Source organism: Callithrix jacchus, chromosome 22 (assembly GCF_049354715.1).
Source record: "Callithrix jacchus isolate 240 chromosome 22, calJac240_pri, whole genome shotgun sequence".
NCBI classification, from domain to species: Eukaryota; Metazoa; Chordata; class Mammalia; order Primates; family Cebidae; genus Callithrix; species Callithrix jacchus.
The window spans coordinates 30,538,349-30,553,340 of NC_133523.1; the positions used below are offsets into that span (position 1 = coordinate 30,538,349).

At 53.9% G+C, this 14,992-nt stretch overlaps 2 protein-coding genes across 8 annotated transcripts in view; one reads left to right on the forward strand and one right to left on the reverse strand.

The window, feature by feature from the left end:
- CHST8 (carbohydrate sulfotransferase 8) overlaps positions 1-14,992 on the forward strand; it is a 145,135-nt gene that overhangs the window by 125,283 nt on the left and 4,860 nt on the right. Inside the window, exon 2 of one of the 3 annotated variants that reach the window (XM_017968035.4) lies at positions 6,507-6,678. The exons of the other annotated variants lie outside the window; for them this stretch is intronic. Coding sequence (XP_017823524.1) covers positions 6,642-6,678 — 37 coding nt within the window. The 5' untranslated portion in view covers positions 6,507-6,641. The remainder of the gene's footprint in view (positions 1-6,506; positions 6,679-14,992) is intronic. 3 annotated transcript variants of the gene reach the window in all.
- Positions 11,565-14,992, reverse strand: part of LOC144580787 (uncharacterized) — a 38,461-nt gene continuing 35,033 nt past the window's right edge. The window contains exons 4-7 of one of the 5 annotated variants that reach the window (XM_078359821.1): positions 14,175-14,223; positions 13,809-13,933; positions 13,174-13,251; positions 11,565-12,444 (exon numbers count right to left, since the gene is read on the reverse strand). In XM_078359821.1, the coding sequence (XP_078215947.1) occupies positions 12,432-12,444; positions 13,174-13,251; positions 13,809-13,933; positions 14,175-14,189 (231 nt within the window). In that variant the 5' untranslated portion in view covers positions 14,190-14,223 and the 3' untranslated portion in view covers positions 11,565-12,431. Of the gene's footprint in view, positions 12,445-12,980; positions 13,252-13,808; positions 13,934-14,157; positions 14,224-14,992 lie in introns of those variants that run through there. The other 4 variants (XM_078359820.1, XR_013530929.1, XR_013530930.1 and 1 more) reach the window with 4 other exon arrangements.

The following is a 14,992-nucleotide window of genomic DNA, read 5'->3' on the forward strand; positions in this document are numbered from 1 at the left end:
CTGGACACCTTTTCTGTTTGTGGACACTGGCTTAATGGCAGTGAGACGTGCTGTGAGCCCCCCACCCCCCTGCCTGGCCTACCCACCATCCCCGGGCACTGGCAGGCAGCAGCAGTGAGTGGTTACAGCAAGGACATGGAATTGGACAGCTCGGGCCTGGACCTCCAGCTCTGCCAGCCCACCTGGGCAGCAGTGTAGATGAGGGTGACCCACTTAACCTCTCTGAGACTCAGTGAGTGCCCTCATGCTAAACAGGGATGATTTTACCACCTATCCTGCTGAAGCCCCCACAGGAACAGAATCATTTCTCTCTCCACCCTGTTTCGGCCCCTCAGCCTGGGGCCTGCAGCACCAGCTCCCAAATGAATGAAGACAGAGTGAGCATTCCCCCTCCGCCAGCGCCAGGAGGGGTCAGGGATCAGGGTAGCGTCGTGGTGTTCCCCCTTCTGGGCAGTGGCGGGCCCTGCTTGGCCAGCCATTCTGTGCCCACCAACCCTGCACCCAGGATCGGATGAGGTTTTCTGCCCAGGGATTGGAGTGAGATTTGTTGCCTCAGCTGCCTAAACCCCAGGACGAAAGGGAGGCTCCGTCTGGGGGGTATTGGGCACACCAGCTGCCAGAGCCCAGGAGCCCTGGGATGAAGTGGGGGCTGCCCATGCTGACCGAAGTCCCCCCAACCTGCTCGCTGCCTGGAAGGAAGCACCACCCCACCTCTTCCCCGGGGAAAGGAATTTGCTCCCACGGGGATTCTCCTGCTCATTACTCGGCCCACGCATGAGCCGGGCTTCACTCTCTGCTGAGATGACACGTTTAAGAGGCTTAGTCTTCTTTGTGCTATGGGTCCAGAGGAAATCCACTTAGATATTTCGTGTTCCCTGATCTGCCACATAATAAGATTCCTTTATCTCTTGTTGTCATGGGAAGTATATATTACCTGATTAATATTAATGTGTTGGCCGATTAATATTAATATCTGAACCGATTCGTAATTCACAGGCAATGATACTAAGGAGCATGGCAGAGCCCAGGCAGCTGTCCATTTCAGGCCGTTCCCCAGGGAAGCCTCGGAAGTCGAATCTGACCCTTCCTGCCGCCCCTTGTTATGGACACCCTGTCATTAGCAGTGTCTGTCAGAGCTGGCATGCAAGTGTGTTTGGACTCTGATTGTGGCAATTAAAATCCTTGCCGTCCAAGACGGCATATTTTATCATTGAAATAGCATTTTACATTCTCCTAACATATTTCCCCAGTTGTTAAATTAGGTGATAAAAGGTTATTTTTGCTTCTGAAGTTGAAATACGTTACCATTATTCCTTATCTGCCTAAAATTAGAAAGGTTTCAGAATTGGTGTTCTAAAGGTTTCATTATCAAAATTTGCCAGACTTTATAAAACAAACAACATTTTTTTTTTCCTCATGTTCAACAAAGATGAGCAAAGGCTTTGTCTTCTGACATTGGAGATTGCTTTCAGCACTCAGTGGAGAAAGAAGCCACAGCCTTCCCTGCAGCCAGGCGGGTGCACTGGGGGCTGTGAGGAGGCTCACTTGCATTTGAATTGGAGCTGCCACTGTCACCTGTGCTACTGCCTGGGCATCAGAGGCCACACAGGTCAGGAAGGTCACTCTTGCCCAGGGGGATGGCACAGCCAGAGGCAGCACCTTCACCAGCGGGGGTGGCCAGGAGCCTGCCCATGTAGGCTGCATGTGGCTTCTCCATCTCCATTCCTGTCTCCTCCAGCATCCCTCTCCAGCCCCAGCCCTTGCTAGGCCCATCTCCAATCCTTTCCTCAGGACCTCAAACACCACCACCTGTCCACCATCTACCTGTTATCCTTCCACCATCTTACCACCATCCACCCACCTTTCTCCCACCAACCACCCACCATTCTCCTACCATCCCCACACCATCCTCTCACCATCCTCTCACCATCCCCCCACCAATCACCATCCCCCATTAACCACCTACCAGCCCCCACCAAACACCCACCATCTCCCCACCAAACACCCATCTTACCCCTACCAACCACCCACCATCCCCCCACCAACCACCCATCATTCTTCCATTAACCACCCACCATCAACCCACCCCATTATCCCCCACCATCCACATACCATCCCCACTATCCATGTACCATCCCATCATCCCCCCACCATCCATCCATGTACCATCCCCACACCATCCCCCCACCATCCATCCATGTACCATCACCACACCATCCCCCCACCATCCATGTACCATCCCCACACCATCCATCCATGTACCATCCCCACACCATCCATCCATGTACCATGCCCCCACTATCCATGTACCATCCCCCCACCATCCATCCATGTACCATGCCCCCACTATCCATGTACCATCCCCCCACCATCCATCGATGTACCATCCCCACACCATCCCCCCACTGCCCTCTATGTACCATCCTACCTGCCATCAGTGTGCTCCTCAAATGCTTTTCTCCATCGTCAGTGCATCACATCTGGAAGGCACCCTTGGGTGGCACAAGACCCCTCCTCACTCATACCTGCCAGTCAAGTGTGCCATGAGCAAGGCTAAGGCCACATACCTGCTAATGGACTGCTTTGTACCTGGCATCCCCAAGTCACCCTGGTCCATGACCTCTTATGAGCAAACCATCCTTGCTCTAGCACTCTAGGCTGCAGGGCTCTTCCGAGGACACATTTCTCTCTGGAAAAAGCACACCAGGCAGGATGAGGGACTGTTCTGCTGGGATCAGTAGAACTTGCAGTGCGTCTTAACCCCATGCCTGCTGTCATCCCTTTTCCCTGTTTTTGGTTTGATCCAAGGATGGGATCGACTTTACCAAAGAGGAGGCTCATCCTCTCCCAGACTTCCAACCAGGACGGAGCTTTAGCTGGACTGCTGGGAACAGTCCAGGGTGCTGTTTGCCCACCCGCATGCCAGCTCCAGCCTCTGCCATGTCTCACAGGGACAACTATCCCAGATGTTAGAGGCAGGGGTGACAGCCTCTCAGACCAGCTAAGAACAGAGCTGGGAGAGCAAAGCTACCAGTTTCCTCCCGAGCCCAGGCTGGGACCTACACGCATCTGCTGTGGATGTGAACCTTGAGGTTGATCTCCAAGGATGTGAACCTCTGAGATCCTGCTCTGCAGGGCAGGGTCTTGGTGGAAAAGGATCCCTTTCTGTTGAGCATCTGAGTAGGAGATGCTGGCCCAGGGGCACCTGTTTGCAGCCAGATCCTCCTCCTCCCGAGGTGCTGAGCCCTGCAGACCCATCCTAGCCTGGCTCATCCTCATGTCTCTCACTTGTGGATGCAGCAGGGCTAAAGGCTGGACATGACATGCTCAGGATGCCCACCACCCACACACCCCCCCAGGGGCTCAGCATGGTGCCTTCCTGTGGACTTCCAGATTCCCAAAATCCCTGCTGTCTGCAACCACAGATTTTCACAGAAGCCTCTGGCAAGGAAACCTGATGCCTCTGTCAAAGTTCACACTGCCTGACACACCTGTGCTGTGCTCACCCTGCCCCATGCTCCCTGTTACACAGCAGCCCCTCGTTCTGTAATCAACTCCCAGACAAAAAACATGCTAGCAGCCGTTGTAAGCATCCCCCATGTGATTTATTGCCATCATCACAATATTTTGTTTGGAGCTGTAATCCTGTGGACATAAATCAAGTCATTAGAAGAAATGACGTTTAATCCTGCAGAAGATGCCATGGTGGGCTGAGCAGCAGTGAATCACCGCTCACCCTGCTAGTGAATCATTCATTCTAGAAAGAACGGCCCTCCACACACCTACCTGGCCTGCTCCTCAACCCCACCACACATAGGCATGAAAGAAGGCACAAGCCAGGCTGCTTTGTTTCCTGGAATAGCACATTTCACAACTGCAAAGAGGTGCCCAACACACACACCCGGTGCTCCAGACTGAAGCCTTGATGCCTCCGGAAATGCACACAGCCTGGAGGGGCTGCCTCTGTGCCCGCGGTGGGCTCTCTTCGTCCTGAGAGCAGCCACACTGGTTGGACTTCAAAGGAAGCAGGGAAACAGCTCAGATGTCTTCTTTAGCTCTCCTTTCACGGTGACCCCAGCCGCCCTACGAGCAGCTGTTACGTGGGAGCATATTCCGTTTGCAAAGCCGGCAGGTCTAATTGCAGGGACTTTGGTGGAGATGTGCAGGCAGAGGCTAAGCAGAGACTACGAGGCCTTGAGAGGGGAATTCAGAGACCTGAGGCACTGTCTTCCAGGAGCCCAGTAAGCTCCTCCGCCCCCACCCAGGCAAACACTGGCTTCGAGTTCCCTATAAATGGCACCTCCCTTGGAGCAAGGAGACACCCCCAAAATGCTGGAGGGCAAAAAAAAAGGAAGAGGGCTAGGTCTTGGCTGAGGGATCACCTTAGAGGACTTCATGTTATTGAATAAGATGAATACTGTGAGGATGGCAAATTCTAAGTACACATGAAGATCATGAACATTCTAGCTATTTCCAGTGTTTACATCTTAATATTCTTGTGCTCAGAGCTAATGAGGCTGGCATTAGGCGGTGATGTGGGCCTGTTTCGAGGGTGCTGGAAGTTGCAGGGCTGGGTTGGTGTGTGTCTGCCTCCAAAACCGAGGTGTGTGGCCCAGATCTGGCTAATGGACAGTTTCACCCAAGCTCTGTTTCACCTGTTTCCAGCTGAGAGCTGCTACCTGCAGTCACCACCCGAGTCTGTCTCTGGTTCACCATAAGCCAGAGTCGGGTCTTCTCTCCAAGGGCTTCTCCATTCCTGACCTCCCTGTCTGGGGGTCCTGGCAGCATGCTATCGGGGGAGCCCCCCAGACATTTCCCTCACCCTCACTCCTCATACCCCTGACTCACCGAACCCTCCAGCCCTCTGGCTTGGTTCTGCAAAATCCAACCTCCCCTTTTCCTATGCCTGCCCAACCTGCCTGAGTTCAGATGTCCCCACTTCTCACCTCCATCATAAGGTAAGAATCCAAATTTGTTTTCCCGCTTCCTTTTGGGCCTCACTCTTCTCCTAGTTCCCCAGTCATCTCCAGAATGACTTCCCAACATCCAGCCCTCAGGGGTGTCTCCACCCTCCCCACTTTCCCCACCCTGCAGTCAGCCCCCCAGGGCTTGGAGACTATGCAGGTACTGAGGTTGCAAAGGGCCTGTGGTTTAGGTATGGGGGTGTGGAGCCAGCCCTACCCAGCATGACTGTGAGGGGACCGTGGAGGGCAGGCTGTCTGTACTCCCTTGATGGCCTGGGCACCCCCTGGCCAGCCCACATGGCCCTGTAGGGGCTGCTGCTGCTACAGGGTGCTGGACTGGGCAAAGCAAGAGCTGGCCATTCAGAATGGGTGCAGTGGCTCACATCTGTAATTCAGGTACTTTGGGAGGCCAAGGTGGGTGGATTGCTTGAGCCCAGGAGTTCAAGACCAGTCATGGTGAAACCCATCTCTACTGAAAACACAAAAATTAATCAGGTGAGGTGGTGCGCGCCTGTAATTCTAGCTACTCAGGAGGCTGAGGTATGAGAATCACTTGAACCTGGGAGGCGGAGGTTGCAGTGAGCCAAGACTGCGATACTGTACTCCAGCCTGGGCAAACGAATGAGACTCAGTCTCAAAAAAAAAAAACTGGCCATTCAGAAGGGAGCAGAAAGGGGCTCATGGACAGATACCCAGGGGAGGTGATGTCCCCACAGCCAGCCACTGATAAGCCCAAGATTGGCATCCATACTAGAGTTTGTTGCCTTTTTTTAAGAGATGGGATCTCACTGTGTTGCCCAGGCTCAGCATAACAGCTCAAACTCCTGGGCTCAAGCAGTCCTCCTGCTCCAGCCTCCTGAGTAGCTAGGGATTCCATGTGTGCACCACCATGCCAGTATTATGCTCAATTCAGACCCCTCAAAGAAGCTGGCATAATCCTCAGGCCAGAGCCTTCCAGAGCTGCTTTTGCCCCAGGCCTTGGCTGGACCTGACTCCAGGTTCAAGGCCCTGTTCTGGGAGATTGACCCCAGCTCTCAAATGTAGACTGCAGCTCTCCAGACCTTCAACAGGGAAGAGCCAGACTCACGCCTGGAGCCTCTGAGTGTTACAGCAGTCCCTGGCCTGCCCTTGTAATCTGTGAATCACGAGAGTCTCTGTTCTGTTCTTGGGGGGGCGCACAGAGGATGACCCCTCAGCTGCAGCTACCCCTCAGTGTTCCTTAAGATGCCAGAGAGAAGACACTGGGGGCAGGGGGGGTGGGGGGCCTGGAACTGTCGCTGCCCATTCACTGTGCTTGAGTTGGGGCCGCCACCCAGACTCCGGGACCCCTGTGAGTAGTCAGTGACCATCTGTGCACAGCCATCTGGGAGCTTTTCCAAGGATCACCGCACCCATCCCTGAGCCCCTGGGCATCCCTTTTCAGTCCGGAGCCCCACTCTCCTCAAGGGATCTGGAGTGCCCCCCTCAGGCCAGAGTAGCCTGCAGCGGAGGGCACTTCAAAGAAACATCACTTAAGACAGATTCACTTTTGTGGCTCTTTAGGGTATCACAGCAACAGCTGTGACAGGCCTGACAGCTCCAGGCCAGCTCAGTAATTGACGTGGCAGCCAGAACAATGCATCCCAAGGCGGGCTGGAGCTGGACCGATCATTATCTTGCGGTTGGGTCACCGTGGTAATGAGGCTGCCCCACTGGCTGCCTGACTCCATTCCAGGTAAGAAGGATGCGCTGCCCACATCTGCCCTGCAGGGCCAGTCTCAGGGCTGGGCCATTGGGTAGGGGGCACTTTTCCTGCCAACAGGCATGTGTGTGTGCATTCTTGCGCTGCTATAGATAGATACCTGAGACTGGGCAATTTGTAAAGAAGAGGTTTCGTTGGCTCACAGCTCTGCAGGCTGGACGGGAAGTGTGGCCCTGGCATCCACTCAGTTTCTGGGGGGGATCTCAAAGAGCTTTTACTCATGGCAGTAGGCAAGCAGGAGTGTGTATGTCACCTGGTGAGAGCAGGAACAAAGAGAGTTGGGGGCAGGCGGTGCCACACTTTACAACAACCGGATCTCACGAGAATTCATTGACTAGTACGAGGTTGGCACCAACCCGTGAAGGATCCCCCCATGACCCAAACACCTCCCACCAGGCCCCACCTCCAACACTGGGATTACATTTCAACATGAGATTTGGGCAGGGGCAAATGTCCAGACTGCATCAAGACAGCCCCTCTGTGGGGCCACCCCAGACTGAGGCTCCAGCCTGACTCACTCACTTCTATTTGCTGGTAACCTCACAGTGGGAATTCACCATTATTTAGACCAAATGAGGTGCCTTCCTGCAGAGCTGGCTGGGGAGTGGTCACCATGTACCCTGTCAGCCAGGCAAGAGAAGGCACTGACGTCCATCCCTTCTGACCCACCGGACATGGTGCTGTGAGGTCACTGAAGCCTCTAACGCCTGAGCTCAACTGATCCTCCCACCTCAGCCTTCTGAGTAGCTGGAACTACAGGTGCCCATCATTGTGCCAGCTAATTTTTTTCATTTTAAGAGATGGGGTCTCACTATGTTGCCCAGGCTGGTCTCAAACTCCTGGCCTCAAGTAATCCTTCTGCCTTGGCCTTCCAAGCACTGAGATTACAGGTATGAGCCACTGTACCTGGCCCTGCCTTTTCTTGACACCCTTCAGTCTCTAGACACATCCCTTCATCCCAGGAGCCTTACTGTCATGGTGCAAGGTCACTGAGCTCTGCCAGAAATTTCCTCATTACCCTCAGGTGCCAATTTATTGTCATGATCTTCAGATGTCATCTGCAACCCTGACTGAGTGGCTAACATGTCGCCTGTCCCGCATTGCCTGCAATGCCTTCCAAGGCTGCTATCGCACATGGAGTTGCTGGCCAGTGCCTCACCTCCTTGCTAGACCGGAAGCTCCATGAGGGCAGGGGCCACACTGTCATCAGCATGTAAGATGCTGCTGATGCATACGGATGCTCCATCAGTGTGGAGTGAACGGACTCATGGTGGCAGGTATAGGGCTGTTGTGTGTGGTGTGCTGCAGGGTGGAGGCCAGCCAGTTGGTCTTGCTGTAAACATCCCACATGGGAAGCAGAGACAGGGCAAGCCGGAGGCAACACGAGTTTACGGACTAGTGTCACGCAGTTCATTCATTCTCATTTGCAGCAATCCACTAGCTCTGGCTTGTTCTTCCGGCCACAAGTGTTGAAGGAAGACATGCGGCCAGGCGCGGTGGCGCTCACACCTGTAATCCCAGCACTTTGGGAGGCCAACGAAGGAGGGTCACTTGAGGCCAGGAGTTGCTGGGCAACATACTGAGACCTTGCTTCTATGAATTTTTTTTTTTTTGAGACAGAGTCTCAGTCTGTCACCCAGGCTGGAGTACAGTGGCACAGTCTTGGCTCATTGCAACCTCCACCTCCCAGGCTCAAGCAATTCTCATGCCTCAGCCTCCCGAGTAGCTGGGATTACAGGCATCCGCCACCACACTGGCTAATTTTTGTGTTTACTTAGTAGAGACGGGGTTTTGTCATGTTGGCCAGGCTGGTCTTGAACACCTGACCTCAGGTGATCCACCCGCCTCAATCTCCCAAAGTGCTGGGGTTACAGGCATAAGCCACTATGCCTGGCCCAACATGTGTGTGTGTGTGTGTGTGTGTGTGTGTGTGTGTGTGTGTAAAATGTTTAAATTAGCTGGGCTTGGTGATGCGCACCTGGAGTCCCAGCTACTTGGGAGGCTGAAGTGGGAGGATCACTTGATCCCAGGAGTTCAAGTGAGCCATGATCATGCCACTGTACTCCAGCCTAGGCAAGAGTGAGATCCCGTCTCAGAAAGGAAGGAAGGAAGAAGGGGAGGGAGACAGAGAATACATAAAGGAAGGAAAAGCCTGGCCTGTTGTAAGCCATGTGCCGTGGACTCCTAGAAACCACACGGGGATGTGCACACACACGCACTCCCAACCCAGGGCACACTACATTGCACACACGGGAAGCATGCTCCTGTGTAGTACAAACATGCTGTGGTGCGTTTCCTCACCATGCCTGGTGTAACAGATCATAGGACATGCGCACCTGATCTTACACAACATGCACACCTGTGAGGGTTAGTGCAGTGGGTGGCACAGGTGTGCTGGGGTCCCATGCACCTTGAACACGGTAGGTGTTACTGCAGGCTCTGACTGAGGAAGGCTGTGAGGCAGGAGCTGAGGACCCCTCCCTGTAGACAGGTGGGGCACCAGCTCAAGACTCCCCTCCCCCACCCACCCAGTGATGGGCAGGTGGGTGGATGAGGCGCAGGCGGGACAGCTGTTGGGTTCGCAGACTGGCTAACTGGCTGACTGGCTGGCTGACAGGCAGCTCTGACGCTCAACTCTGACAGCTCTGAGGGAATTCACGGCCAAGGCTGAGCTGACAGGAACTACCCAGTTGAATCCTGGATCCTAATCACGAAGGCGAAGGAACAGAATCACTAAACAAAACAAGTGCAGTCAAAGCCATCAGGCGCTCATCGGCCCAAGACAGGAAGATGCTGGCTCCCCTCCTCTGCAGATGCGCTCGGCGTCACTGTGCTGGGTGCAGGAGCTGGGCTGCGGGAAATTCAGCTGCTGCAAGGGGAACCAGGTGATTGGCATGACAGGAGCAGCTGGCTTCCAACCGTTGAGCTGTGGCTCTGCCCAGCACCATGGCCCACCTCATGTGCACATTTGTGGATTTGCAAGAGGTATATGTATAGCACATTTTACCAATGAAACAGGTTCAGCAAGGTCAAGGGACTTGTCCAAGGTCACACAGCAGTGGGTATGTGTTCTTTTTATTTTTTTATTTATTTTTTTGAGATGAGAGCCTTGCCCTGTGTTCCAGGCTGGAGTGCAACTTCCAACCTCTCCACCTCCCAGGTTCAAGCGATTCTCCTGCCTCCACCTCCCAAGTAGCTGGGACTACAGGCGCCCACCACCATGCCCAGCTGATTTTTGTATTTTTAGTACAGACGGGGTTTCACCATGTTGGCCAGGCTCCTGACCTCAGGTGATCCACCTGCCTCAGCCTCCTAAAGTGCTGGAATTACTGGCATGAGCCACCATGCCTGGCCTGTTTTCTCATTTTTGATGTGCTGAGCCTGCATTAAAAACTGCAACTCCACATGGACCCTCCAGGGTGGTCTTCCATGTGGTCCACAGAGAGGAAGCAAGCCCTTGCTCTGGTCTGAGCCAAAGGTCACTGTAACTGAGTTTGGTTATCTCAGAGACTAGGGGAAGAAGCCCCCACCCACCCAGAGGCCAAAGCTGGAGGAGACAGGCCGGTGCATGACCAGTCCGATGCAGCCCCCTGGCATGTCTAGCCTGACTGCCACCTCCCCTCCAGGTCCACACTTTGACCACAGAGCTGCTGTAAGGGCCCGGGAGCAGCTGACACCTGTGCCCAGGGCAGCCTTGCCACCTGGAACCCCACGTACCTGTCCCGGGTCCTAGGGCAGCAGGTGACTCTGACAGAGGCTGGTATCCAGGCTGTGCCCTGGGGATCCAGCAGAGAATGTAAAAAGTTGGATTTTCTCATGAACACAGGTGAGAATTGAAGGCCCTTGGGTGAGGCTTTTTCCCGGTGAATTCTGTGCCTGGGAGTCCAGGCTGCCCGCTCATTGCTGCGGGTATTGAAATTTGAATATGAATAGCCTGCCGCAGATGGAGGACGCAGTTCACTATGAGACAGTCAGAGGCACAGGGGGAGGACAGTGTGCCCCTCAGCCCTGGGCCAGTGGAGACCTCACAAGGGCAGAGCCTGAGCTGGTGAAAAAGGAGCCAGAGAAGGTGTGACCTGGTCCCAAAGCAGACTCCAGCTTGGCAAACTGGATGGCCAAAGAAGGTGGGGAGCGCCGGGCTTCATGGCCGTCCAGCCAGGGCTACAGGTGGACAGACTCCTCCAGTGGGATTGCCCCTGTCCAGCTAGCCAGGGGGCTGGCACCTGCCGCCTGGATGCACAGGCCCTTCCCAGCTGGGAGGCTCCAGCCAGAACCCTGGGCCCAGCTTCTGGGAAGCTCCATACCCCTCCTCATGTCCAAGGCCAGCTCTCAGTCCAGGAAGTACCAGCCTTTGCACAGGCGCTTGTGGGCATTGTGCCAGAATGACACAGATGAACAAGACATGGGCCCAGTCCCAGGAACATCAAGGGCTAATGCAGGCCTTCGCTACTGATCAGTGTGTGACCCAAACCAGCAGAGCTATTTCTTCACTTCCTTCAGGCTATCCTGCCCAGTCTTCAGAACACCCAGCTTGGTGTGGTGGCTCCTGGCTATAACGCCAGCACTTTGTGAGGCCGAAGCAGGAGGAGCATTTGAGCACAGGAGTGTAACGCTGCAGTGAGCCAATATTACGCCACTGCACTCCAGCCTGGATGACTGAGCAAGACCTTGTCTCAAAACAAAAAACAAAACACTCTTAAAGCCCCATGAGATCACATTAGTCCCTGTCTATATTGGGTCAAATTTGGTGCCTGCCCCACCCTCAAAAAATGCTTAAGTCCCAACTCCCTGTGTTTGTAAACTGTGACCTTATAGGGTCTATGCACATGTAATCAAGTTGAGGCCACTAGAGTGGGTCCTATCTTTTCTTAATTTTTTATTTCCATAGGTTATTGGGGAACAGGTCGTGTTTGGTTACGTGAGTAAGTTCATTAGTGGTGATTGGTAAGATTTTTGGTGCACCTATCACCGGAGCAGTGAACACAATTCGTAGTCTTTTATCCCTCATTTCCCCTCCCAGCCTTTCCCCTGGAGTCCCCAAAATCCATTGTACCATTCCTATGCCTTTGCAGCCTCATAGCTCAGCTCCCATTTATGAGTTAGAGTACTAGTCTCCAGCTCATCCAGGTGGCTGCGAATGCCATTAATTGATTCCTTTTATGGCTGAGTAGTATTCCATCATGTATGTATATATACCAGAGTTTCCGTATCTAGTCTATTGATGGGCATTCGGGCTGGTTGAGTGGGCCCTATTTTAATGACTGTTGTCCTTGTAAGAAAAGGAAAAGAAGCCAGGCATGGTGGCTCTCACCTGTAATCCCAGCACTTTGGGAGACCACAGTGGGCGGATCACCTGAGGTTGGGAGTTTGAGACCAGCCTGACCAACATGGAGAAACTCCATCTCTACTAAAAATACAAAAAATTTGCCAGGTATGATAGCACATGCCTATAATTCCAGCTACTCAGGAGGCTGAGGCAGGAGGATCACTTGAACCCGAGAGGTGAAGGTGGCAGGGAACCGAGATCACACCATTGAACTCCTGCCTGGGCAACAAGAACAAAACGCCATCTCAAAAAGAAAGAAAGAAAGAAAAGACACACATGCGCAACAGCTGTGTGAAGACAGAGCAGAGATTGATCTTCTGTTGTTGCAAGCCAGGGACTGCCTGGGGCTGGGGAGGCAGCGGAGGGAGCTTGGTCCTGCTGCCACCTTCATTTTGGACATCTAGCCTTCAGAACTGTGAGAAAACATATTTTGTTATTTTAAGCCTCCCAGTTTGGGATACTTTGTTACAGCAGCTGCAGGAACAAGTCAAGGTACCTCCCATGATGGTCAGTTATACACATTGCTTTGCCTAGGCCATGGTGCCCCAGGGTTTAGACAAATGCCAGTCTAGATGTTTCTGGGAAGGCATTTTTTAGATGTGATTTTCTGGAAAATGCATAGCCTCTGAGTAGAGGAGGTGACCTTCCACAATATGGGTGGCCTTCATCCAATCAGTTGAAGGACTGAAAAGAGTGAAGTTCCCGGAGGAAAGGGAGTTTCGGACTCCCTTCCCATGTAACCTGCAGCACCTGATCTTCCCTGGGGCTCCAGCCTGCTGGCAGATTTTAGATTGACAGCCCCCAGAATCGCATGAGCCAATTTCTTAATCCCTCTCTCCTCCTCCCCTCCTCCCCCTTTGCCTCTCCCTTCTCTCTCTCTCCCTCCCTGCTCCTGTGGGCTCTGTCTCTCTGAGAACCCTAACTAGCACACTGCCCCCCCCCCATTCAGAACCCTCCATACTTCCCATGGAGTGGAGCCTGGCATTTCCCTGGGGCTTCTCTCCCCTGGCCTGCCCACCTTCTCTCCTATTAGCACCCTGTACTCAGGGCAGGTCAGCTATAGCTCAGCACTGCTCTGTGAAGTCAGGTGCATGACCGGCAGTGGGGCTGTCCCAGGGCTCGGAGGCCTTTTTCGTGCATACCTGAGGTGTGGGAGCAGCAGGGCAGAGGCTGACAGCCTGGACTCTCCAGGACAACAGTGCTCATCCCACCAGATGCCACTGTAATGGGAGTCCAGGTGGGGCCAAAGCTCAGACTCAGGGTACTGCACATGCTGGGGACCAAGATGCAGTCGGGGGATCCCCCTCCACACCCCCAGTTGGGCCAGTCTGAGCCAAGAGGAGCAGTCGAAAGCCCTGGAGGCTCCCTGGCCTGTTGGGTAATGGAAGTGGACGTGGAGTGGACCACACCAATGTGTGTGGGGTGGCCTGTCACGCAGACTCAGCTGCCAGAAGCCTTGGGCACATGGCTCCATCAGGAAACTCCAAAAGACCAAGAAGGACGAGTCAAACTCCACCACAGGCAGTGACTTGGGACTGGCATGGCCTCTCCTGCCCTCCTCCCCCCAGTTCTCTCCCACACCTGTCCCTCTGCAGATTTGACTCCTTAAGGACAGTCGCAGTGATTGGTAGGAGTGGCAGGACCCTCCCACCATCACCCATCAGGGTTTGGGGCTGGGACATAAGCGGCCAGTGCAGCCATCACTCTCCCAAGCATGAGCCACCTGGGGCTGGGGGAAGTCACAGACTCATTCAAGGCATTTGGGTCTTGTACTCACCTATCAGTGCTGCTGGCTACAAGGCCTGACGGAAAGGTTGCTCCCCAGATAACACCCCCCATGGGTCCTGGGCAGTGGGAACTGGGGCTTTTGTGGTGCACCCTGCAGGTCTTCCTCCTGTGAGCCTGGAGAGGAGCAAGCAAGAGACCCTTCTCTTGGACACACTGGTGCAGCCCCTCCCCAGCTCTGCCCCAGCCCCAGCCCCAGGCCTGATGACTAAGACATTGGCCGCACACACACACCAGCCTCTGCCTCTCCTCAATCAGGAGGCTTTTCAGCCAAACGCTGAGAACTTCAGCCAATGAAGAGTTCACACTGTGGAACACATTTGGCAGTGCCCATAACTCACGCCTTGTTTATTCTCACCGATGCTCTTATCATAGCGCATGTGTTCCAGCCACTCCACGCATGTCATCTGTCCAGAAAGAGAAAGTGCTTGTTTATTTCTTACTGTGCAGGGAGATAGAGCTCCCTTACAGACTGTGAACCTTATGTTGAGAGGAGAGGTAACTCGAGACACTGAAAGTGGGGTGTGCGTGGTTGGCCTTGGATTCTGTCGAAGGGGTGGAGATGGGGAGGCAGGGGAGGTGCGTGGCAGCATTGGTGGTGGTGGATGGAAGATGTGGGTTGTGGCTGGAGTGGTTTTGCAAGGCCACTGCTATTGTCTAGATTGTACATTTATTTAGGGGCTTGAGAGGGGGCTGGAGGTGGTTATAGTGAGGCCAAAATTCCTTCCCACCCATAAGTCCCCTCATGCCACTGGTACCACTGACTCCTGGTGGCAAACCTCCCCTCATCCTCCTGAGCCCTCAGCTGTCTTTCCCTGGATACACATGGAGCTGTCCAGGGTCCTGACATGCAGCCTACTTGGGGATGTGCGGACTTCTGCCCCAGGATACTAAGGTTCCTCCTGGCTTTCACTCACCCAGAGCCGGCAGTGGTCTTTGCTTCAGCCTTTATCTGAGTGGTGCATGGAAGAGCAGCTTTCTCCATGGAAAAAGTGAGGACGCTAGGCTCATGGCAAGGGGGTGATCTCTTTATATTTCATTCATTATGTTTCTGTCTTTATTAGAAAGTGAACTTGTGGCCAGGTATGGTGGCTCATGCCTGTAATTCCACCACTTTGGGAGGCTGAGGAAGGAGGATTGCTTGAGGCCAGGCATTTGAGACCAGCCTGGGCAACA